This window comes from Myotis myotis, unplaced genomic scaffold (assembly GCF_014108235.1).
Source record: "Myotis myotis isolate mMyoMyo1 unplaced genomic scaffold, mMyoMyo1.p scaffold_m19_p_1, whole genome shotgun sequence".
NCBI lineage: Eukaryota > Metazoa > Chordata > Mammalia > Chiroptera > Vespertilionidae > Myotis > Myotis myotis.
In genome coordinates, this window is record NW_023416313.1 from 174062056 (window position 1) to 174087246 (window position 25191).

The following is a 25191-nucleotide window of genomic DNA, read 5'->3' on the forward strand; positions in this document are numbered from 1 at the left end:
GGTGCCAGCCCCTCTGGGGATGGTATATGGTTCATGGTTTATGGCCTCTGTAAAATGGGAGTATTTCAGGAAACAGGTTCTGTAAGGCAGGACAGGCATCACAGATAAGAATGGAGTTTGATAAGAATGGAGTTTATTGGCAAGCAAGAGTGTGTGGCAGAAGGCAGATTACTGGCACAGATTCAGATAGCTAGCCCCCCAAATGTCTTATTTTCCCCTTCACCCTGTTGCCCATAAAAGAGTTCACTCAGCAGAGTTTGTCCCTTCCAAGTGTTTTAGGGAATCTCTTGAAATAGGTTCTGAAGAACACTAGTTCCATGAAATGCAGATAAGAATTAAGTGAAAGAAATTATGCTGTCTTTCCCAAATAGAAACACTGGCTTAAACTAAGCTAAGCAATTTTTCTCAACTGTGGAAATTGCCATGTTCACTGGAAATCTCTAACAGGGGAATAGAATATGTAGCTGTCCCCAGATTGACTTTGCCACAGTTCCCTTTTCTTGAGGAGCATCTCATGGAACTATTGATCTGTGAAATATGTTTTAGGAATTGAAGGGCCTAGGATAAATCTAAATCAAGCCAGCTCCCAGAATTCCTCCATTTTCAGGACTCTTCCAGATTGAGAATGAACCATGGTATACTTGACATCATTGGGCCACTGAATAAACAGAGAATTGACCTCAGTAACCTTCATCCACACACAGCACACTCAGATCCATAGTCATTCCAGTATGAACATGTACACCTTGATAAAGAAGTGCTTTATTGGATTCTTATTCTGGCCCTGTGATTGTGATCAAGCTCTTGTCAAAGCTAACATTATTTGGGATGAGTTGAGGGATGTGAATGCCTGGTGTAGGCCAGAAAAGAAGAGCATTGTTTTTTTTCAGCCTAGCAAAAATAATGGAGTTTAGTCACCTTTCGTTTCTGAGGCCCAAGTCTGTTCTTGGTACTTTTTTCTACTGAAAGCACTGAGGTTGGCCATTTGCCTATTCACCTGCTTCTCAAATCTCAAATTTGAGATTCTTCTCTTTTTATGAGCCTGCCCTAATGTCATCTCTTTCAAGTACAGCTGGTTCTTAAGGGTTGATTGATATACTGATATTCTCTCATGCTGCATGCCACCAAATACTTTATTTGTAACCAGAATGTCCAGGTTTCAGTCCTGGTCCTTTGTGACTATTTTTGTTATGATTGAGAAAGTTTTGTTTTTTAATTAGAAAACTAACTGACTGGAAAGCCATGCACACCTATGCATTCTGTCCTAATAAAGGGAACAAGGAGACCTGCCGAGACAGCAGTAGTTTCTCATGGGAGAAACACAGGGATGAGAACCACAGGGCTGTCTGCAGACTTGGATTCTGTCACTTATTTAGCTACTAGAGGCCCGGTGCATGAAATTCATGCAGGAGGTAGGGTGTGTCCCTCAGCCCAGCCTGCACCCTCTCCAATCCGGGACCCCTCAGAGGATGTCCAACTGCCAATTTAGGCCTGATCCTTGCGGCAGTTGGACATCCCTCTCGCAATCCGGGACAGCTGGCTCCTAACAGCTCACCTGCATGCCTGCCTGATCACCCCTAACCACACTGCCTGCCTGACTGATGCCCCTAACTGCTCCCCTGCCTGCCTGATTGCCCCTAACCACCTCTGCCTGCCTGCCTGATCTCCCTAACTACTCTCCCCTGCCAGCCTGATCCCCCTAACTGCTCTTCCCTGCCAGCCTGATATCCCTAACTGCTCTGCCCTGTTGGCCTGATCATCCCTAACTGCCTCTGTCTCAGCCCCGCCACCATGGACGTCTGGAAGGTTGTCCAGAAGATGTCTGGTCTAATTAACATATTACCCTTTTATTAGTATAGATATGAATTCTGTCAAGTCATCCTGTCTTCCACTTTTTAAAATGGGGATTAAGTATAGGAAAGAATGATGGAAGTAACATATGTGAGAGTGCCTGGCTCAAACCATACATCCTGTAAATGAGTGCCCATTCGCCCATCCAGAGGTCAAAATTGTGCGCATGCTACCTGTGTGAACATGAGAAATTCTCTTGACCTCTTAACCTTTCTAAGTTTTGTTTCCTTATTTGTATAATGGAGACAGTAAGAGAACCTGATTCATAGAAGTTGTTGTATGGGAAGTGCTTAGCTTATAAAAAGCACTCAATAAATATTAGTTGTTACTATTATCATTACATGTTCCAATGGACATAGTCACGTAAACTAAACAGGTGTATATAATCATGTGGAGCAGAATGTGGGACTTGCGGCAATGCATGCCTACAGCACAGGTGTGAAAGCCAAGGTTTGCAGAGAATGCTGTACTGGTAGATTGGCATTGGTTCTCCTTTCTCTCCAGTTACAAAAAACAAAATGTTTGTAGAAGGAGGGAAATCTCTCCCCAAGTGACTCCCTTCTCAAGAGAGGGGACTGTGTTTTTTGGTCTCCCTAGCACCACCATCTTAAAGTTGTACCTGTAGTCAGTCCTTCGTTGGAAGGTAGTCCAGAGCCTTCCTCCAGGAACTGGGAGGAGTGCTGCGTCTTAGCCCAGGTGTGTTCTATGATATCAGGGGCCAGGAAGTCTCTGGCACCAAAAGCTAAATGGCTTTCTCTTTCCAGGGCTTAAGAATGCAGTCAATAGCCACAAATCTTATTGTGACCAAACAGGTAATATATACAGTATGTGTGAAGTGAATATGATGGGGTCAGGGAGGAAGTAGATAAGTATGTGCCTTGTCGTAGGAGGCAACTGCCACCCAAACTTCCACTGTGGCTGGGCAGGAGTGGTGTAAATCTTTATCAGATTTACCAGTTTTTCAGGAATTTCCAGACATCAAGTTCTATGTATAATTTTTCTGTTTTTAAAAACTGGCAACAATTACTAAAATTAAGAAAAATCACCATGTGGGCCAAACAAAACACATCTGTGAAATAGTCCTACTCACAGGCTGTCTTCAGCCATGGATCACCAGCCTGTGACTGCTCTACAGTGTCCTTAAGCACATTCTACAAAGACGAAATAATCACCAGAAAAGGTCAATGGGGAGATTGTGAGGGCCCAAGGCTTCTGTTCAATACCATTTGTTTGTAAGAGGCCTGGCTATTGGAAATCTAATTCCTGTATGCAAGACTGTGATCTCCCCGCCCACCCCACCCCCATTCTACCACCCAAATTTGTTGAGGCAATAGTATGAAAACTGTTTTTATTTCAGGCAATATCAATAGGAATCTTGATCTCATGTAATCTTAATCAAGTTTCTCAGTAGGGCCAATCTGTTGTACACTCATGTGCATATAGTGTATAGCTCAGATTTATAGTATTATGTCAGGTGATTCACTAATTTGAAGTATTAATAAAATGATTCACAAATTTGGGGAGATTTAAATGTTGAAGTAACCATCTTCTCAGTAAAGCTGAATTATAAAACTGTAGTTTTATGCACACTTTCCTAGGCATAAAGACTTAAGCCATTCATTAATAACAATCTTATAACATCAAATGACAGTACCACACTTCATCTATACTTTTCTTATGATTCTTACCAGTTCTCAGCTATCTTATCTCTTTTATTGGTCTACAAGTTCTCAAAGGACCTGTGTGTGTGGGGGGGGGGGAGGCGGGTGTGTGTGTGTGTGTGTGTGTGTGCACGCACACATGTGCTTTGTTTTGTTTTTATATTTTTTTATTGATTTCAGAGAGGAAGGGAGAGGGAGAGAGAGAGAAACATCAATGATGAAAATCATCAATTGGCTGCCTCCTGCACGCCCCCAACGGGGGATCGAGTCCGCAAGCCAGGTATGTGCCATTGACCAGAATCGAACCCGGGACCCTTTAGTTCACTGGCCAATGCTCTATCCACTGAGCAAACCAGCTAGGGCTGTGTGTGGTTTGTTTGTTTGTTTTGCTTTTTTGCATCCTTGCTAGTACCAGATACCATGCATGGCACTTAGAACTTTCAAATGTACACATGGAGGAGAGAAAGGAAGAAATGGCGAAGTGACTGCCAACACCCAATTAGAGCTACTTGTAGATGTGGGCGGGGATCTTCGTTTCTGACAATTTGGTATTTTGAAAGACAGACTTCTGCAGCACAAATCTGGACAAACTACTTATTTGGCTCAGATACAGGTGAGGGCAGTTCAGTATAAGTGAAGGAACATGAAGCTTTGAACACAAATGTTAAAATTGGGTTTAAAAATATCTTTATTTGTCCTTAGGCAAATATTTTTTTTTTAAAACAATGTTTTTTAATTGATTTTTTGGGAGAGAGGAATAGAGAGGGTAGCGATAGAAACAACAATGATGACAGAGAATCATTGACTGGCTGCCTCCTGCACACCCCCTGCTGGGGATCAAGTCTGCAACCTGGGCATATTCCCTGACCAGGAATCGAACCGTGGCCTTTTGGTTCATGGGTCGATGCTCAACCACTGAGCCACACCAGCTGGGCAGGGCTCAGTTTTTACATACTCACTGGAAAAATACTTATTGAGTGTGTTTTGTGCTGTGTACTGTGCTAGGAACATCTTGGTCTACACCTTAAAGGAAGTAATAGATGTGCCAGAGATTTGAGAAAGGTCAAATGAAAGAAATCTGTGGGTTTATTATTCTCTCTCCCCATCCCCAGCATTTTGGATCATGAGCATCACTTCATCACATTAGGTTTCACATTGTGTCCAGTAATTGTCTTGTCATAGGGGTCATGGCTCAGTTGGGAACTTCCCAGCAGTCCCACTGACATTTCTTAGAAATCGCACCTCCCACTTTCACATTCTACCCCAAACTAACTTTTTCTCTTGAAAAGGCATTTATGCTGGGTTTTTTCCATGCTTGTATTTGGATATTTTAATATCTCTCATCAAATATTGTTTAAGCATGGAATATAAAGAAGCCCAAGCTGCCCTAGTGGGCACTTTAGTCTTGGTGAGATACCCCAAGGCAAAGTGGAATATATCGAAATGACATTGTAAAAACATGGTAGAAGAACCAGAAGAGCCCTTGAGGCCTTAAAGTGTCAGAGAAATTCCCACAAAAAAAAAAATATGGAGGATTTTAGCTCATTGTATAGAATAGAATGAGTTTTGTTGAGGAGGGTGCAGGGCAAAAAGTTTCTGCTGGAAGGCATAGTATGAGCAGGTGTACAGGGGTGGGAGTGGGTGTCATGAGTTCAAAGCACGCGAAGTGACTAGGATGCCAGCCTGGCTGATACAAAAGATTTATGCTGAAGCATACTGGGCAGAAAGTGGCCGGGGAACATGGAGCAAGGCACTGGAGAGCCCCTGGGTGCTGAGGGGTTTGTGCAGGCACTTTCTGAGCAATGGGGGAAGGGAGGGGATGCGCCATGCCTCCTCTGGCCCTGGGTGGGGAGACAGCAGAAGTGGGGCACTAGTCAGAGGCTGCAGAAGAAGGCTCAGAAGGTTTGGGAATGGTTGGCTACGGGTGGCGAAGAGAAGAGGACAGAATACTAAAGGATTCCAGAATGCGTGGCCTGGGTGTTTGGGAATGACTGGGGGTACCTTGCCCACCAATCAGTCATTTGTAGGAGCTCTGCCTTTCAAGTGGCTCTCTTTCCCAATGAGATTTTTTTCTTTCCCTCCTGCTATACGTGGAACCTAGAGTTTTTTTTATTTTTAAGAAAGAAGAGAACATGTTCCTGCTGCAAGTTTATTTGGCATCCAATGTAGGGTCTGGAGCCAAGCCTGGGATGAAAGTCAAAGGCAGCCTGAGTTCCTCCCTGGAAATAGCAAGTCCTCCCACTTCTCTCTACTGCCTCGCCATTAGAACTAACACAGTCGGTGTATCTGGGGACTGGGGACTGTAAGGGGGTTTAAAAGGTCTTCTAGATAATTTCTCTGCCTTCAAGGAGGAGTAAATCATCCCAGATGTATTAAATATCCCGTGTTTGCAAACTGCATTTCTCTGAAGGATCTTACCAATGAGCCTTGGGAAAGCTATTTAGAATTAATTGATCACTATCAGGAAATTGTTCATGTGCAACCTCTCATAGTTCAGTTTCCAACTTCCCTTCTCATTCTTTTGTGAAGAGATACAATAGCTGGTATTGTCTCACTTACCATCATGCTCTCAAGTTTCATCAATATTGTTCCAAATGGCAAGATTTCATTCTTGTCATGGCTGATTTCATTCTTTTATATATATATCCATTTCTTACGAAATGTTTCCTTAATGGACCATGATTAAATGGTTTAAATTGGTTATTCACCAAATACATAGACACTTTAGATGTTTATTTATATTTAACACATTTTTTAAATAGTAGAAAATACATGGTGCTATGGTCTCAATGTTTGTGCTTCCCCTCCCCATCCCAATTTCATTTGTTGAAAATCTAATGCCCAAGGTAATGGTATTAGGAGGTAAGGCTTTTGGGAGATAACTAGGCTATGAAGGCAGAGCCCTCAGGGGTGAAATTAGCGCCCTTATAAAAAGACCTCGCAGAGAGCTGGTTTGCCCTTTCACCATGTGCGAACACAGAGAGATGTCTGCAACCTGCATGAGGACCTCACCTGATCATACGGGCCCCTGGTCTGAGACTTCCAGCCTCCAGAACTGTGATAAATACGTTTCTATTACTTATAAGCTATCCGGTCTGCAGTATCTTGTTAGAGCACCACAAATGGACTAAGACACATGGTAAAAAAGAAAAAGGATATTCAAGGAACAGTTTTCTTCTGACACCTGTCTCAGCCATCTCATTTCCTGATGCATGTGTATTCACGGAGACAACTGAGACATATAGAAGGAAATATATATAATGTATTCTTAATACAGTTTGGCAGTGTGCTTTAACACTGCTTTGCATCTTGTCTTTAAATGTAGTAATATACCTTGGTACACACAGATCTTCCTCATTCTATTTCACTACACTGTACAGAATACTGTGTAATATTTGAAAGCTATCATACTTCATCTCCATGGTACAGCTGCTTCCCGAGTGCCTTTTTCTTCCCAGGGCCATATGGATATTTACAACTTCATTTTTGGGCCTTACAAATTCTCAACGTAAAAATTAGTCTGCTATATTTAACTCACCCCTAATGCCTTGGCAGGGCCAGACCAAATGATTCTGTGGGCCTTATACAGCGTGCGGGCCACATGTTCCCCACCCCTGGCTTACAGCAATGTGCTTGGTGTCATGGGGAATACCAGAAGCAGTAAATTGGGCAGCCTCTGCTCCCCAGCAAACTATAGCCCAATCAGAAAGAAAAGACATGCGGACGAGGAAGGCTTGATTGCCATTTCAATTGCCCTGCAGTTTTCCCTGGTTTTCCAGCACATCAGACTCTTTCTAATAAATAGCCTTGCATATGGCTTAAATGAACTTTCTGCCTGTTAGATGTGCATATGATTGTGAGACTGACCTGGCCTATACTGGGGATCGCAAGCTCAGGTGCCCATAGGGGCCAGGAAGGAGAACTAAGTGGGCAAAGTGGAGTGAGCCAATTGGGAGAGCACAGCTCTGTTTAAAGGGGTAGCCAACTGCTACTTTGCTCCAGGATATTCTTTCCCTATGGGTTGCAAGATCTGATTGATTAAAAGGAATCTATGGATAAAAGGCATATGGGGTCTTTTTGTTTTATTTCTTACAACCTCATGTGAATCTACAATTATCTGAAAACTAGAGTCCCGGCCTGTGCCCTCTCACAATCCAGGACCCCTCGGGTAGGATCCCTAGGCCTGGCTGGTGATCAGGGCCTATCAGGGCTTTCCTTCCCCTGGCTACTGGCAGCTGGCCCTGCCCCCACCACTGCCACTGCTTGCCATCTGTGCGGTGTTGCCCCCCTCCCCCACCACTGGTTGCCTCCCTCTGTGGGCAACAGGTGTGGGGTGCAATAGCTGGCCGGCCCCGCACACCTGCCACAGCATCACTGGCCAGTGGCCTGGGCCTCCCTCTGCAGGCGATCGTGGAGCAATGGCGGGGCCCCCCACCAATTGCATCACACCCGCCTTGGCTGGCCTGGCACCAGTGCATGTCATAGCATGGTCGTCCAGATGGTCATTCTGCTGTTTGGTCGATTTGCATATTACCCTTTATTATTAAAGATTAAAAGTTTGATTTAAAATAAAAGCAAATAATAATAATAACAACAATAATAATAATAATAATAATATAAAAGCTAGAAACCTGGATCATTGTGTGAAGTTACCTGATTCATAAATGTAGGCAAAATCTTAACACAGCGAGGGCCCAAGAAAACTCACCGTCAGCCAGGTGCAGGCCAGGGACCGTCATCCTGCAGGCTCTGCGTGTCATGTGCTACGTGCTGTTGAGACAGCTCCGACTCCTCAGGATCTGTGCACAGCCAGAGCATTATAATTTGATTTGCACAAAGCCTGTGGCAGCCAAATCCACAAATTTGCTTACAAAGTACTTCTTGTTACTTTGTCAAAGTCTTTGACAGTGGCCATCTCCACTCAGTTGTTGAGTTTCCTCTCATTCCAGGTCCTCGGATGTGGCTGTGTTGCTCAAGCCGTCCTCAGTCGAGGACATTTTGGAGGATTCGTCACTATTAATGTTGGATTTGCAATGGCGGTCGTCATGGCCATTTATGTGACTGGGGGTGTCTCTGGTAAGTAATAGAAATAATAGCAGCTGCCATTTTCTTAACCATTTCCGTGTGCTAGCACAGTGCTCGGTGCTTTCTGTGCCTTCATTTATTTAGATCTCAACAGTCCTGCAAGAATATGTGTTTGGTTCTATTTTCAGAGATGATAAAACGAAAATGTCCAGAAAATAGCAAGTGACGTGTGCACAGGCAACTTTTAGCAAGAGACAGACATGGGAGTTAGAACTGATTCCTGTATCTGCCCACTGAATCATACTTTTCATCTGTCTGTACCATCTTTTCCTTGCTCTTCCCTGAAAACTATTGCCCAGGGGCCGGGTGAATAGCCCAGTGAAGATGTCACTCCATAGAGGCACAGTCCCTGGACCTTCATCCGTAGCATCTGGGTCACTGGCTGGGGCTTTCATGCAAGTGCAGGTCTGGCCCAGAGGTCTTGGTCTAATTCTGCCTCGAGTGGTGGGCTAATTGGCCAGCAGCCTGGGAACTTGGGAAGGGACTGTGAGAATGATCTGGTTCTAAAGGCTCTTGAGATCTTTCGGCAGCCTGGTCTGGTGTTCAGAACACTAGGACAAGACTTGGTGGCAAGGGAAAAGGGAATCATGCATGCTGGGCACTGTGCTGGCTGCTGGACATACTTACCTCCTCTCCCCTCTCCAGCAGGACTCAGAGGCAGGTATTAGCGTCTCCCTTCTACAGAGAAAACTGGGGCTCCGAGGGGTTAAGTAAATTGCCAGAGCTCTCACAGCTGGTAAAGGGACAGGACAAAGATTTGACTGGGCCTCCATGACAGCAAAGTTCATGTCCCCGTTATTACACAACATTCCCAACAGTCTATGATGGGAAGGGCGTTACAGGCAGGGCACTTCATTGCAGCACTTGAAGTATGATGGCTTAGCCTCCCTGGGAACCTTCGTGGGCTGGGCACCCGAAACTGTCATTTGCTGGCTGGCACCCTTTCCATCTCGCAGTCGACTCCGATCTTGGGGCAGTCCAGTTATAGATGCCTGTCATTTGTTTGGCATGAGCAGTGTTTCTGTTCAAACTCCTGCCGAGCCTCTGCTGTGATCCCAGCGCTGTACTGCTGATCTGAGTCTCAAGAGGAACCAGGGCACCATCTTGAATGTGCCCAGGCTTAATTCCGGCACAGGCCTCAGCCCCCACACAGGACATGCTCCTGAATTAAAACAAGCACGCAGGATGCTCCGCGGCCACCTTACATGCTCCCACGCCATTCACACCTGTGATTTCCACAAAGCATGGGATATGAATGTGGGCATATTCTCAGCTAGTTTTTGAGTGTTTGTTTGTTTTCTGGTGGGCATGTGGTTTTGGAGTATTTTGCTTTCATGGCACCCTGAATCGAACATTGTCAAATATTTAGTTAGGATGGCTTTGTCCCACACCTTACCAATGTAACTAACACCTTTTGCCACCACCACTGTCCATGACTGCATTCACTCATGCATTTGGGGAATCTGGGCCGTCCCCATAGGAGGAACGGGAAGAACCAGCAGGAAGGAGAAGAGGGAGTAAAGGTTGGTTTGCATCTGGTCTCTGGACTGGGGTTAAGGCCCTGTGCTCAGAGCAGTGAGGGCTAGAACTCATGGAACTGTTTTTAATAGAGTTGTTTCTGGGTGAGGGCCAGGATCTGGCCAAATTGTTTATGAGAGACTGTGAGACCCCAAAATATAGAGCTTTTTTGAGCCTGGCTGGTAAGGTAGGAAAGGGAGCTCATCTCCCCCTCTCTGTTTGGGAACTTAGCACTGCTCGGCTCTCTGAAAACTGGTGGCTTTGGGAGCATGGGCAGACAACACGCTGGCCCACCCAATGACATCCATGCAGACTCAGTGTTGGCTCCAGCAGCTGCAGGAATAGGGGAGGAAGGTTGTGTGTGGGAAATGACTTTCTCATGGGGCTGCAGCTAACTTAATGGCGTGTGGGCACCTGCGAGGCCCTCTTTGAGGATTCCAAAAACAACCAAACATATGGGGCATAACCATCAACGAGATCTCATTTTGTGGTTTCAGACTGGTAAGGTGAGCTGACATCTGGTTTTGAAATATAAAACATTACCTGACTGCAAAGAAGTTACCACACCCTGCTTCCCTTGTGAACATGCCAGTGGTCTGGGAACCCAACCAGCCAATCAGACATGACACCCTCATTATGCAGCGTCTTCCACCCAGTGTTACGCCACTGACCTGTACCAGGCTACAGTGCTTGTTTTGATGTAGTATTTCATAAGTAATATAAATTCACTGAAGAATCAAAATAGCTTTGTTTCATGACAAATAACATATGAAGGTTATCTCCATCCTAGAATTGTCTGTGGATGGTGGGGAGGAGGGGACTTGTCTAGAACAGAGCCTTGAGAGAGTTCAGCCTGCTCACATAAGACTTTTATCTCAGGCCTCATGGGCTCCGACTGCCTGTGGGGCTCTTTGTGTGAACAATCTGATCATCACAACCTTGGCAGGGCCAGCCTCTGAGTGAGGCGCTCCCTGACTCTGGCACTGCTGTTCTTTCCAGTACACTGCTCTGCCCTGTCCTTTGGGTAAGCAAGAGTGACCACTCATCTCTGCAGGGAGACATTTTCCTCATTGCTCTGCAAAGCACCCTCCCAGACACACCTTCCCTGACCTTCCCTGGCCTCCAGCTTTCCCTCTCTGTAAATCCTTGTCGTCTGAGCTAGCTGGATAAAGGCCTCTGACTGTTTATCTCTTCAACTTTTATATCTTTTTTTATCCTCACCCTAGGATAAAAAAAGATATAAAAGTTTGTTTGTTTGTTTGTTTGTTTGTTTGTTTGAGAGAGAGGAGGGTGAGAGAGAAATATCAACGGGAAAGAGAAACTGATTGGTTTGCTTCCCTTTGCACCCCAACTGGGGATTGAACCTGGGTATGTGTCCTGACCAGGAATCGAACCCACCACTTTTTTTTTTAACCCTTATTGTTGAAAGTATTACATATGTCCCCTCCCCTCCCCCCCAAGATCACCTCTAGCCCCCCACCCCCGCCCAAGGCCTTCACCACCCTATTATCTGTGTCCATGGAACCCTCCACCTTTTGATGTAAGGGACAATGCTCCAACCCACTGAGCAACCTTGCCAGAGCTCAACTTTCATATCTTGAACACCTAGCTGCCTTGAAGCATGTGAAGTCCAAGGTGAATAACAGTCCCAGCTTCAGAGTGCTTATGAGAGACTAAAACGCAAACACCTACCTGTGGGAAGTTTTATTTTGGGAGAGGAGATTGCTAAGCAAACAACTCTTCCACTGGTGAACCCATCGAAGGGGAGGTATTTTATTTGGAGGATTCAGGAACTGTCCACTGTCCTATGTGCTCCCTGCTCCTAACCCTGGTTTCCTGGTGCATGGACTCCTGCTGGTCTCCAGCATCATAACTCTCTTGCATTTAAAAGTAAAACAAGACACGTGACGTGTTTGTAAGGCTTCAGGAAATCACCTGGGCTTTGGCATATTGGCATTTTTTGTTCATGTTAGCCCCTGAGGGGCAGGGGCAGGTATAGAAAGGACCCTGAGGGTTAGCCAGCATTCTGAACCCCTCTCCACTGCAAACCCACCTTGGTGTAGAGCAGGGGTCCTCAAACTTTTTAAACAGGAGGCCAGTTCACTGTCCCTCAGACCGTTGGAAGGCCGGACTATAGTTTAAAAAAAACTATGAACAAATTCCTATGCACACTGCACATATCTTATTTTGAAGTAAAAAAACAAAATGGGAACAAATACAATATTTGTATTTGCATGTGGCCCGCGGGCCGTTGTTTGAGGACCCCTGGTGTAGAGACTCAGGAAAAGCATGGTTTTCTGCACAGGAGGGCTTCCAAAACCAATCTCATCTATAGGTGCTGTGGAGGGTCACATATGAAGCAGCATCATAATCATCAGCATTGTCATCACTCTTTTGTTTACAGCTATTTCTGTAGCCCAAAAGTCCACATTTTCATATGGTCACATTGACAGGCATTCTAATCCCCCTCCACACAAAATGTCACCTGTATTCTTCAAATGGACAACTTTTACAGGAAGGGAGCCTATACATGCATGTGATTGTTATTTTCCCCTGCCCACGGAGGCAGAGCCTTTATAAACTTGGTGCAGAAGGTCTGGAAGTGCCCGGCCAGCATGGCTCAGTGGTTGAGCATCGACCTATGAACCAGGAAGTCACGGTTCAATTACCGGTCAGGGCACATGACCAGGTTTCGAGCTCGATCCCCAGTTGGGGAGCGTGCAGGAGGCAGCTGATCACTGATTCTCTCTCATCATTGATGTTTCTATCTCTCTCTCCCCCTACCTCTCTGAAGTCAATAAAAATCCATTAAAAAAAGGGGGGGGTGGATCTGGAAGTGACAGAACATAGAACATAGGCCCTAGAGTTCAGAGAAACCTAGATTTGAATTCTAGTTCTCCCACTTTTAACCATGTAGCCTTAAGAAAGTTACTTTAGGCCCTAACTGGTTTGGCTCAGTGGATAGAGCATCGGCCTGCGGACTGAAAGGTCCAAGGTTCGATTCCGGTCAAGGGCATGTACCTTGGTTGTGAGCACATCCCCAGTAGGAGTTGTGCAGGAGACAGCTGATCGATGTGTCTCTCTCATCGATGTTTCTCTCTATCCCTCTCCCTTCCTCTCTGTAAAAAATCAATAAAATATATTTTAAAAAAAAAAAGAAAGTTACTTTAGTTTTGTGCCTCAGTTTCCTCACCAGTGAACTGGAGCAGTACCCATCTCACCAGGTTCTTCTGAAGATCAAGTGCATGTACTATCCCTGTGATAGCATCTGGCAAGTGTTCAATGAAAGTTGTTACTAGCACAGCCAGCTGGGAATATTAGTGACTTACCAGAGCAAATTCTGTCTGACCTTGTGGTGAGAGGAGAATCAAGGAGGCTGATTTCTCTAGCCATGGTTTAGGGCAGGGTGACAGGAGCACTACTATGTCTGTGTGTGAGAGAAATATACTGGTATGGTTTATGCAGAACTGCAGAGAATCCACTCAGACACTGTGATCACCTCAAAGTTAACGGAGCCTGTTACCTCAGAAGGGGCTCAGCCTACCAACCAAGGAACATTTCCCCTTAAAGAGACATCTCTTTTTCATATATTTTAAAAATTTTTATCAGTTTATTTGAGCCAAACTGGCAACATGCTGGGAAGCAAGACCTGAGCTCCCTTTTTACTTCCAAGATTGTTTTTAATATGTATCTTCTGGACATAGACTGAGGAATTGCTAGATATAGATTTAGACTGTATAGGTCTGTCGACTTTTTAAAAAGATATATTGAAGTTAATAATTCACATCAATCTCTTTGAGGTTATTGCTTTATTGATAGAGAAAATCCAGTAGATAGATGATAGATAGATAGATAGATAGATAGATAGATAGATAGATAGATAGACAGATAAATAAAAATGAGCCACTTGAATAAAAGTTTCTTTCTATATAAAAAAGCTAAACATCCTTAACAGTGTCTAATGATGCCATGAGGATTATTAGTCCTCCCTTTCTCCCTACTCAAGCTCACTCTCTCTCTCTGTTCTCGCTCTCTCTCTTTTACACACACACACACACACACACACACACACACACACACACCACTCTGTGTCCTCACATATGGATCCCTACTCAGAGGGCTGAGGTCTCTAGATAAGAATTATTCATAAGAATTCTCCCCAATCTACCCTCTAACATCATCTTATCTTCCTTGTAGGTGGCCACATCAACCCTGCTGTGTCTTTTGCAATGTGTCTCTTTGGACGGATGAAATGGTTCAAATTTCCTTTTTATGTGGGAGCCCAGTTCCTGGGAGCCTTCGTAGGGTCTGCAATCCTTTTTGGTATTTACTATGGTGAGTAAGACCCCTGAATGTCAGAATTACTTGCAAGAGGTACAATAAGACAAGACTAGGGAGCACTCTACAATTGACAGGCAATTTGAAAAGCTCTAAGTTCTAAATAATGGGACCAACATTATCTTTAGGGAAAATTCATGAAGCCTCTCAGTGAAAATGAGAGAGCAGAACTTAAAGGAAGCTCATATTTAGGCCCAACCAGGACTACAGTGTTAACATGTGCAAAATAAGGAGCTACATGACTTAAATAAATCATCTGACCTTCTGGTCTTGGTTTTCCTTGGAAAAATGACGGAAATGAACGGTGGTAGGAGAGAGCTGGGGTTGGACTGGCTCTTTGGGGACACCTATCTCCCTTGCTCCAAGGACAACTTCATTCTTCCATGACACCCTCGAATTGTGGACTGCTATTAGAATTATGAATTCTGCCTCGAGTAGGTTCAAGTTCCACATTGGCTTTTGGTCAATACAAAAAATGCCAACAATTCCCCCTAAAGATGATTGTTTCCAGGACCCACTGGCTAAGGATATGGCTCACATTTAGAGTGAACCATTGAGGGCAGCCAGGGCTGTCTGGCCTTGACCCGCCATCCTATGGCTTCTCTGGGCATATAAAGTGAAGAAAGGCAGACAATATGGATCTGCCAAACTAAACTTGAGTGTTTGACTGCGGTGGTTAACATCTGGCATAGACCTCCCTCACCTCTTCCCAGAGAATGCTAACCTGCTGGAACTCTGTCTTCCGTAGATGGAATTATGTCCTTTGCTGATGGAAAACTCCTCATCGTGGGAGAAAATGCAACAGCAATCATTTTTGCAACATACCCAGCTCCGTATCTATCTCTGGCAAGTGCATTTGCAGACCAAGTAAGTATCCATTCAATCGAGAGCTAACTTTGGCGAAAAGACAGGATTTAATGAGGGGACTGCATGGGAGTGCTATGCGCCTATCAATAGGGAGAGGCTGTGTTTCCAAAGCCAGAGGTCACTAGGTATCACCCAAGCTTTCGTGACAGATTTTTCTTTGTCAAAGTTGATGCTATTGCCGAAACCGGTTTGGCTCAGTGGATAGAGCGTCGGCCTGCGGACTGAAAGGTCCCAGGTTCGATTCCGGTCAAGGGCATGTACCTTGGTTGCGGGCACATCCCCAGTGGGAGATGTGCAGGAGGCAGCTGATCGATGTTTCTCTCTCATCGTTGTTTCTAACTCTCCATCTCTCTCCCTTCTTCTCTGTAAAAAATCAACAAAATATATATTTTTTAAAAAAGTTGATGCCATTAAAAGAGTTTTCTACTTCTGCTTTAATATATACACTCGTTCATACCAGTTGAATTCCAGAAGACAGTGGATGACTGAACATTTCAGCCTCTGTAGGGGCAAATGGTATTAGCCGCATGGTTGTGTCTCTTGTGCAAACGATCTAAATGAAGAGACCACAAGAAAAGACATTCTGCCTTCCTCCCAGCCCCTACCCACCTTCCAGGTCTTCACTACCCTATTGCCCGTGTCCATGGGCTATGTATGTAAGTTCTTTGGTTTATCTCTTCTCATCCTCCCAACCCCACATCGAGGTATGCCAGTCTTGCCTTCTATCCCTGACATTATCACCTACAAGAGTGATCTGTTACTTGTCAGAGAACCAGGCCCTGTACTCCTCGAATGAGGAACAGCATGGAACTGTACCTGGCTCAGTAGGTGCCAGTAAATATTTATTAGGTAAAAGAATGACTGTCCATTAATTAAATTATATACAATATGCTTGAACAATATTTACAGCTAAATAATTTAGTAATCTTGAGAGAAGCTGACCCTGAAATGGCCTGGGGCCAGCTCACTCTCCTGAGGGGGCAAGGAGGACAGCGTTGCTAGAGGGCTCGGTGAGAGAGGCTGTCTCTGTGGGAAAGTTATAGGGGCTGAAGGCTTCACTTTGTCAGATTCTCAGAACAGAACAATAGTGTAGGAAGAGGGCTGTGGGTCCAAATCTCAAGGAACTAAGACATCAGCCTTTTCAGGGCAAGCCCAGGATTGAGGGAGAAAGTTGGCTTTCTGGAAAGGGCCTGAATTCACAGGAGGAACCTCTAAAGCTCCTTCCACAGCTCTGGACTCCAATGTCATCTTCTTCATTATAAGATACATTGGGCTTGAATTACATGAAAAGTAGGATCCCTGAGAAACCTTATGATTTTTCCATATTTTAGATTATTTTCACGGTATGGTTCTCAACTATCCAATGGGGTCAAATTGAATAAATAATTTTGTGGTTTTAAATGCATGTTGCTAAATTACTGCTGAGTTCCTTTTCAAAAGTTTGGTACGTGTTCAGTTCTATTGGAAAAGCCTGGGAGAACTGGTATCATTTCCCTAACATTTGGTATTATTTGCGTTTCTTTTCATTACAAATCTGTTTTTCCCATTTGTTTCTTAATTCTCCTTTTCTTTAATGAATTTTCTGTTCATTTCCTTTGCTCATTTTCCTACTGATATCTCACATTATTCATCTTGCCAATTTGAATGAGCCTCTTTGTTCATTTTTCCAGCCTGCAGTTTGTCTTTCTGTTTAGCTAGGTAGTGGTTTAGCAGGAGAGTATAGCAAAGTTAGTCTCTAGCAGTGGTTCTCAATCTTCCTAATGCCGCGACCCTTTAATACAGTTCCTCATGTTGTGGTGACCCCCAACCATAAAATTATTTTTGTTGCTACTTCATAACTGTAATTTTGCTACTGTTATGAACCGTAATGTAAATATCTGATATGCAGTATGTATTTTCATTGTTCGCGACCCACAGGTTGAGAACCGCTGCTTGAGCCTAACTCTCTGGGTCCACTGACTGCCATTAATTTTGCAACGCTGGGCATATAACTAATCTGTAAAGGAGAATATTACCATCACGTTTGAAATTGCTAGGGCAAGAAGAGTGTCTGACCCGGTCTGTGTTGCTCAATGGTTGAGCATCGACCTATGAACCAGGAGGTCATAGTTCGAGTCCAAGTCAGGGCACATGCCGGGTTGCCAGCTTGGTCCCTAGTGGGGGGGTGTGCAGGAGGCAGTCAATCGATGATTCTCTCTCTCTCTCTATCCCTCTCCCTTCCTCTCTCTCTAAAATTAAAACAAAAACAAAACAAACGAAAACACCCTACAACATATTTCATACACACAATCAATTTAAAAAAAATGAAGAGTGGTGCAGTGTGCGCACCTAGTGTATGTTAGTTAATACCAGGTTTGTTCTTGACAAGGGGGACTGGATTTTAAGGTGGGCAAACGGGCAGATTATAACCCAACCCCCTTGAACATGTTCTCTTTCCCCAGGTAATGTCTACCATGTTCCTCCTCCTGGTTGTCTTTGCCATCTTTGACTCCAGAAACTGGGGAGTCCCCAAAGGCCTACAGCCCATTGCCATCGGCCTCCTGATCATTGTCCTTTCTTCCTCTTTGGGACTGAACTGTGGCTGTGCCATGAATCCAGCTCGAGACCTGAGTCCCAGACTTTTCACTGCTTTGGCAGGATGGGGGTTTGATGTCTTCAGGTAAGTAACAGTGGTGGGGTGGAAGGGAGAGAAAGATTCCTGCTGTGCTTTATCCGGAAGGGCTGTGCTTTGGATTGGAGTCCAGGAGAGTACAGACAGGAAGGTAGAGGTTAAGTGCACACCTTGGTCATGAGTGTGGAATGTCTCACTGGTGATTTGTGACATGGTGGGGCTGTGTATGTGTGTGTGAGAGAGAGACAGGTAGGCAGGCAGACACCGAGAGACAGAGAGAGAGAGAGAGAGAGAGAGAGAGAGAGAGAGAGAGAGAGAGAGAGAGAGAGGAATTCCACAGAGATAGTCCTGTCCTATCTAAAATTGGTGTATGGTTTTTTTGTTTTGTTTTGTTCTGTTTTGTTTTGGTGTATAGTTTTATGTGCACATTTTGATTGTATAACTTGTCTACAGATTTACTTTGTGACAAAGTTGGACTAGATTTTATATCTTTCAATACTACTACAGGGCTTTTTCTAGGGAACCATGCTAGCTATGCTTCATTCATCATGTCATTCAACAATTCTTCACTGAACCCTATCTCATGCTGTGTCATTGAGCTGGGCAAGGAAATTTCAAAATTTGCTGAGTCACTAGCCTTGAGCAATGTAATAAGGACTCTGGCAACCCCTAAAACAAAGTTCCGAGGAGTGACTAGCTCTGCCTGGGGAAGTTAGGTAAGGTGCCACTGAAGAAAGAGCTGAGTTGGGTCTTAAAAAATCCTAGCAGAACAGAGATAAAAGAGAGCCTGTGCACAGGAAATTTTGCAAGACCCTGTGCTGTCAACCTCATAATGTGCTTGAGGAAGTATGTCAACGGTCAGTACCAAACTCCCAGGACAAAACCTGCCCATTACTTCCTTCCCACTCCTCACTATAAAGTCACAGTAGCTCATCCCATCCACTCATCACTTCTTTGTATAGGAAAGGAACTTACTTTGGTTCATCAGAAAAAACAGAATCTATACTAATAAAAGGTTAATATGCTAATTAAAATGGGTAGACCTGACATCTTCCGGTCGTCCAGTCCTCCTTCAGACAAAGCCATGGTGGCGGGGGCCAAGGCAGAGGCGGTTATGGGCAATCAGGCTGACAGGTGAGCAATTAGGGGTAATCAGGCAAGCAGGGCAGGGCGGTTGGGGGTGATCAGGCAGGCAGGCAGATGAGTGGTTAGGAGCCAGCGGTCCTGTATTGCAAGAGGGAAGTCTGACTGCCGGCAGTTGGACATTCCCCAAGGGTTCCCAGATGGGAGAGGGTGCAGGCCTGGCTGAGCCCTCACCCCCCACCCCCATGCATGAATTTTGTACATTGGGCCTCTAGTGTCACAATAACAAGCAATCCAGTCTGGCTGGAAGCGTGCATGAAGAAGGTTGGAAAGGGCAAATTTTTGACAGACCATAGAGGCCCTAGACTCCTAAAAAGGAAAATATGGGGGTTTGACTGCTCCCTATGCTGTAGGTTATAGGGAGCAGCAGAGGAGTTAGGGCAGATGTTTGGCATGTTTAGAACTTCAATTTAGCAGAATTAATCTGACATCATTATATAAAATGGATTGTAAAGGATCTCTCCTTTAGAGGGGGCAGCAGTCAGTTAGGAAAAGGCCAGGCTTGCTGGTTATCCTCAACCAAAAAGTTCCCAAGAAAACCTTTCAGAGACAGCAGGTCTCCAAAGTGTTCCTAGAGTGTCCCACCCTTTCAAGTTTCTATATCCAAGGTCAGCATCTCAGTAGGTATCCTAGCATGGATCCACACCCTCAGATAAAGCCAAGAATGCCTTCTTCTCAGACCCTCACTTGCCCCTGTAGGGCAAGCAGTGAGGCTGACTGGAAGTGGGGCAGCAGGAGGTCCGACAAGAGCAAGAGTCAACAGACCTCAGGTGACTCTTCCTTTTTCCGGTAAATGTTAGGCTGTTCCCCATTGGAGTTCTCTCCATGGATTCACATTAAGATGCCAATGATTTGATGAAGGATCTCAGGGGTAGTGTAATTTTTTTAAAAGTTCACCCAAAGGGATGAATCCCTGATGATGGTACCTTAAGCAATTAACATAGACATTTCCAGCTTCCCCCCAAATCATAGCATACAAATGACCCTGTGTACTTGTAAGACTTGACCTGGCGGGGAACCACGTGCAAGCTCCTCCATTTAAGACATATGGCCCTGGCACAAGGCGCTCAGCTCTGATAGAATGAGGAGGGCCTATTCAAGGGAAGGAGAACATGCGTCCTGGCAGGTATCTTGGACCCCAATCGGTGAAATGACAGATTCACCATAAAACAGTGATGGAGGAAAAGAAATAAAGAACCTCCTAGTCTTTTAAAGCCCCTGTGCCTCTCATAGAAACTTCCATCTGGATTTGGGGGCCCAGGCAGGGTCTCTGCGATGGCAGTTTCGCGCCCTCTCTCTCATGCAGTAAGAGCGACACCTGGTGGCCATTGTGCTCAGTCTCGGTGCTGTTCCCGGGAGCCTGCACTGAGGATCTAAGAGTACTTGTATGATCCAAGTGGAAGGGACCACAGGGGACTTGCCCAAAGTCCTTCTATCCTGAGATTAGAATCAGGTCTTGTGACTCCTAGAACAGGCCTCTTGTTCATGCTTATTTTCTTCATTATCCTTTCTTACCAAAATGTGATACAAAGCAAAAGACCCTATGTGTAGCTACTGAGCACACTGGTGAGACACACAGCCGTGAGTCCTTCCCTTAAACGGAGCACTATGAAACCCTCCTGTGCACCCGTGTGCTCCTCCTATTTTCCCTTCCTCCTCCACAGTGTCCTGAATTTTTATTTTATTTTATTTTATTTTTTGCTATCTCCCTGCTTTTAAAAAAGTTTTATCTCAAATGTATAGCTCCTTAAACCATATATTGTGTAGTGTTGCTTGCTTCTGAGCACTCACGGTCCTTTCTACTGAATTACTAAATGGATTTCATGTCTCCATTAGAGATGGTGACAATTCACAAAGACAGCTGCTTTCTCACAGAATTATACCCTTAACATAACGTACTGACACTGAGGGTTTCTGGAGGGGAGAGGGAATCACAGCACAATAGCCTTATCAGAAAATAACTTTAAGCTTAGTTACCTCAAAAACATAAGCGCTGAAGTAAATTATAGTTAGTGCCTAATTCGTATTCCACCTCTGATTTTTTAAATTCATTTTCACTGATAAGCATCCCTGATTATTTTGTGGCTGCCCTCACATTACAACGATGTCCAGGAATTTCTCCACATCTTTCCATTCATAATCCTCGGGACTCATTGTTTTAGGACAAGGAAAAGTAAACTCCTGAATAATCAACCTGAACCTTTATTACATGCCCTCAATTTTGACCATACTGTAGGACTATATTTTCTGAAAGGAAAATAAAAAATGGGACATATTCTCTCCTAAGTACCAATAGGACAATAGTGGACCATCTGAAGTCAGGTGTATTGGAGAATCCAGGTTGCCAAGCTGTGGTGAGTGCTCTTATACTTAGCTCTTGCTGATTGATAAGGGAGCCAGAAGCATGAGAAAGACTAGCTGGTTAGTGAATAACTAGCAGTAATATGAGGAGGAAAGCCAAGTGGTGTATCACTAATTCCTTGTTTGATTTCAGAGTTGGAAATAACTTCTGGTGGATTCCTGTTGTGGCCCCTATGGTTGGTGCTGCCATTGGAGGCCTCATCTATGTTCTTCTCATTGAAATCCACCACCCAAACCTGAATCCAGACTTCGAGGCAGAACCATCGGAGGACAAACTAGAGAAACATGAACTTAGTGTGGTAATGTAGCGGCGTGCTCAGTTCTAGGTTTACAGTTGGCTGAGCTGATGTTCTCTTCAGGAAAGATAGCATCCAGCTGCCTATGTTTTCATAAGACTGGGGTGGATCTGCCCAGTGTTCTCTGCTAGCCACTTGGGACACCTGATTGGAAAAACATCTGAATGAAGTTTTGAAAACACTGACCTCTTCTCTGCCAGTTCCCCCTGCCCTCAGAGTAGCATGGATCGTCTCCTGAAACAGCCTTCTCTCCGCCCTGTTTATTTCATTCTTTCATGTGAATTCTTATTGCTGAGTGAGTACTAATAACTTGAAACTTTGACCTTGGACTTATTTGGATGGTCTCAATTGCATTATCTGTATGAAGCAGCATCACCAAAAACCTTACTTTCAAACCCATAAAGGTTACATTCTGAATATCAACCAAAACTCAATTGAAAGATGAAACAGTGGTTTCAGTTAACATATCCATGAGTTAGGGAGCTAAAGGGTTAATGCTCCAGCTTTGCCGTGCCACTATTATTTGTAAGTTTTGAAATTCTCCAAACCCAGGGATGCAGGAAGCAGTAGAATGCAGCTGGAGAGCATAGGAGAAGGACGTTGTGGCATTCAGAAGCCTCGGGAGACAAGATAAATTTGGGAAACCAAATGAAATTATTTTAATGGAAACCATTTATCAGATTAATCTCTTGCTCTTTGCATTTTTAGAGGGCACCAATTAATTTCCTGGTCTTTAGTATGTCATAACCTAAAATACAATCATAACCTCAGTCATGAAAAATACATCACTCTGTATTTTTAGCTCAAATGTATTTTCCTAATTGCCCATGTGAGGACAGACATTTGACAAGTGAAGTCAATGACTGCACTCGTCCATTATTCTATGCATGCCCTAGAAGCCAAAATGGAAAGCCGTTGGCTCCGGGTCTAGTATAATCTTCAGGATGGAAGGTCCCTGGACATAGCATACCTATTGGGCTTTAGATTACAGAAAGCACTTTCACACCTATGATCTAACTTAATCCTCATAGGGACTGTCTGAGGTAACTACCCTGCTACCCCTTTTCAGATATGGAAACAAAATCTCAGGGAAACCAAGGGGGCGGCCTGGGTCAGGTGGGAAGTCAAACATCTCATGCATCCTACACCTTCCAGAAGGCCAGCCTTTACCGGCCAGCCAGAAGGAGCAGGATTGGCAGCTGCCAGAATATGTACACCTCCTGGACCTAATTCTCCTGGATCCTAAGATAAAAGGCCTGCGTTGTCCGGTTTTATTCGCCCTGCTCTAACGCTTTCAAACGAAAGAGGGAGCGATTTGATCGTATTTTTCATCTGCTGAAAAGCGTCATCAGAAGGCCTCCTTTCCTAGGCCACTGTTGGTATTGCTCAGTCTTGATCTCCCCTCCCTGCCGATCCCAAACCTTACATCCAGGAAATTTCCTCTTGGTTAGGCTTTTCCCTTTAAACTCCTCTAATTGACGTCCTTTGGTCAAAAGAGTCTCTGTCAGTTACAAACAGCAGATAAATTGCTCTACATCAAGTGATGCACCTTCAGTCAAACTTAGAAAGCCCAGAATTCCCAGAGGGATCCCGTTTTCCAATTGCTCTGCGATAATAACAGAACAACGGAAAGCTAAGGTGAAATATCTCCAGTGGCCTGTGTTCTACAATCTACTGACATACGGAGTTTTTTTCTTGCTCTGAAACTACTTGGATATTTCCTATTTGAAATAAAATTGTGTTTTTTGTTTAAGTTTTTATAAGTATTAAGACTGCTAAGTACACTTAGTTCAGAGATTGCCTATTCCTATCTACAAACAGATCTTCTGAGGAGCTTTTAAAAAATATGCCCAGCTGGTCCTTTGTAATGCCTGGGGTGACGCCCATGTGCAGCCAGGGTTGAGCGCATTGACTTGGTGAATTACATGGGTCTAAGGTTCCTTTCAGAACCAAATCTGGTGAGGGCCAGGCAATTCTGGTCAGATTCTCAGTGTCAGGGTCCTCATGGAGTAGAGAACAGTGGTTCCCCAAAGGGGGCAGTTTTGCCCCCTTCCCACTTCCACCCAAAATCTCCCTTCATGCAAGGAGACGTTTGGCAATTCCTGGAGACATTTTTGGTTGTCTTGCTTGGGAAAGGGATGTTACTGGCATCTGGTGGGTAGAGGTCAGGGATGCTACCCAACAGCCCACAGTGCACAGGACACCCCAGACCCCCACCCCCTGCAATAAAGAATTATTCAGCCCAAAATGTCTACAGTGTGGAGGTTGAGAGATCCTGGAGTGAAGAAAAGGTGAGGAGAGGAGTAAGAATATGCTGAAATCCTATTCCCTGATTCCAGTTCTGCCAAAGACAGAGATGCTAAACAAGTCAGGAACAGACCCTGGGGGTAGATTATAGAGTAGGAGACAACCCAACATTTGAGTTTTCAGGTTGGATTGTGGAATCTATAATCCATGCAGGTGTTCATTATTCACTCCTTGGTGATTAATGACTAGGATTACGAAGAGGAAATGTACACTTATGGAAATCAACTCCAGGAAGTTTTTTTTTAATGGGAAAAAAAAGTCGTTTTGTTCCAGATGCTCACATGCAAGTCCTCCCCTCTCCCACCTTATAGGTGGGTTTGTCTGTGTCAGGTTCATTTTGGGGGGTAGGGGGAGATTTTTAAAAAATATATTTTTATTGATTTCAGAGAGGAAGGGAGAGGGAGATAGTGTTGTAATGTACCCCGCGAATCACAGAAGGACACCTCAAGAAGTCGAATTAAAGAGTCACATTTATTGCAATCCGGGACTATGAGGGGTCATTCCCCAAATCTCATCGTAACAAGATGGTGGCAAAACCAGACTTATATAGGCAAAGGTATCGATTATATCTCAAGGTTTGGAATGAGGAACCTGGTTTGCAAAAAAGCAGTTTACAGAAGCAGAATTAAGCATGTTAGTTTTGGGTCTCGGGGTCACTGAATTGACAGAAATACATTATCTAGAGCCCTCGGGTCTGGAATGAGGAACCTAGTTTGCAAAAAGCAATTTAAACAGCATGTTATAAACACATTATCTAGAGCCCTTGGATAACCTGGGTTAAACTTAAAGCATGTTATCTGAATTACAGTTTTGGGTCTAGAGCCCTTGGGTAACCTGGGTTTATCTAAATTACAGTTTTGGGTCTAGAGCCCTCTGACCTGGGGATAACTGTGCTGTCCTTCCCAGGTGAAGGAAAAATGTGCTCTCTAAGACCAGTATGACTACAACCCATGGGATATTCACATTACAATCAATAAGGAATTTAATAGAATGGGATGATTTATATAATTCAGAAAATCAAAATAACCTGTCCATTGTTAAACAAAGCAAATAGTACCATACTTCAATAGAAACACAAAAGATAAGAATAATCGGTTGGATGCCTCCTACTGGGAATTAAGCCACCAACCTGGGCATGTGCCCTCAACCAGAA

At 44.3% G+C, this 25191-nt stretch overlaps 1 protein-coding gene across 3 annotated transcripts in view; it reads left to right on the plus strand.

Annotated features, from left to right (window-relative positions):
• The window catches only part of AQP9 (aquaporin 9), a 40288-nt gene extending 16799 nt beyond the window's left edge, over positions 1-23489 (plus strand). For 2 of the 3 annotated variants that reach the window (XM_036302853.1, XM_036302850.1), the window contains 5 exons: positions 8462-8588; positions 14313-14450; positions 15202-15320; positions 17762-17979; positions 21569-23489. In XM_036302853.1, the coding sequence (XP_036158746.1) occupies positions 8462-8588; positions 14313-14450; positions 15202-15320; positions 17762-17979; positions 21569-21743 (777 nt within the window). In that variant the 3' untranslated portion in view covers positions 21744-23489. The remainder of the gene's footprint in view (positions 1-8461; positions 8589-14312; positions 14451-15201; positions 15321-17761; positions 17980-21568) is intronic. The other variant, XM_036302857.1, reaches the window with a different exon arrangement.
• Positions 23490-25191: the final 1702 nt, after the last annotated feature.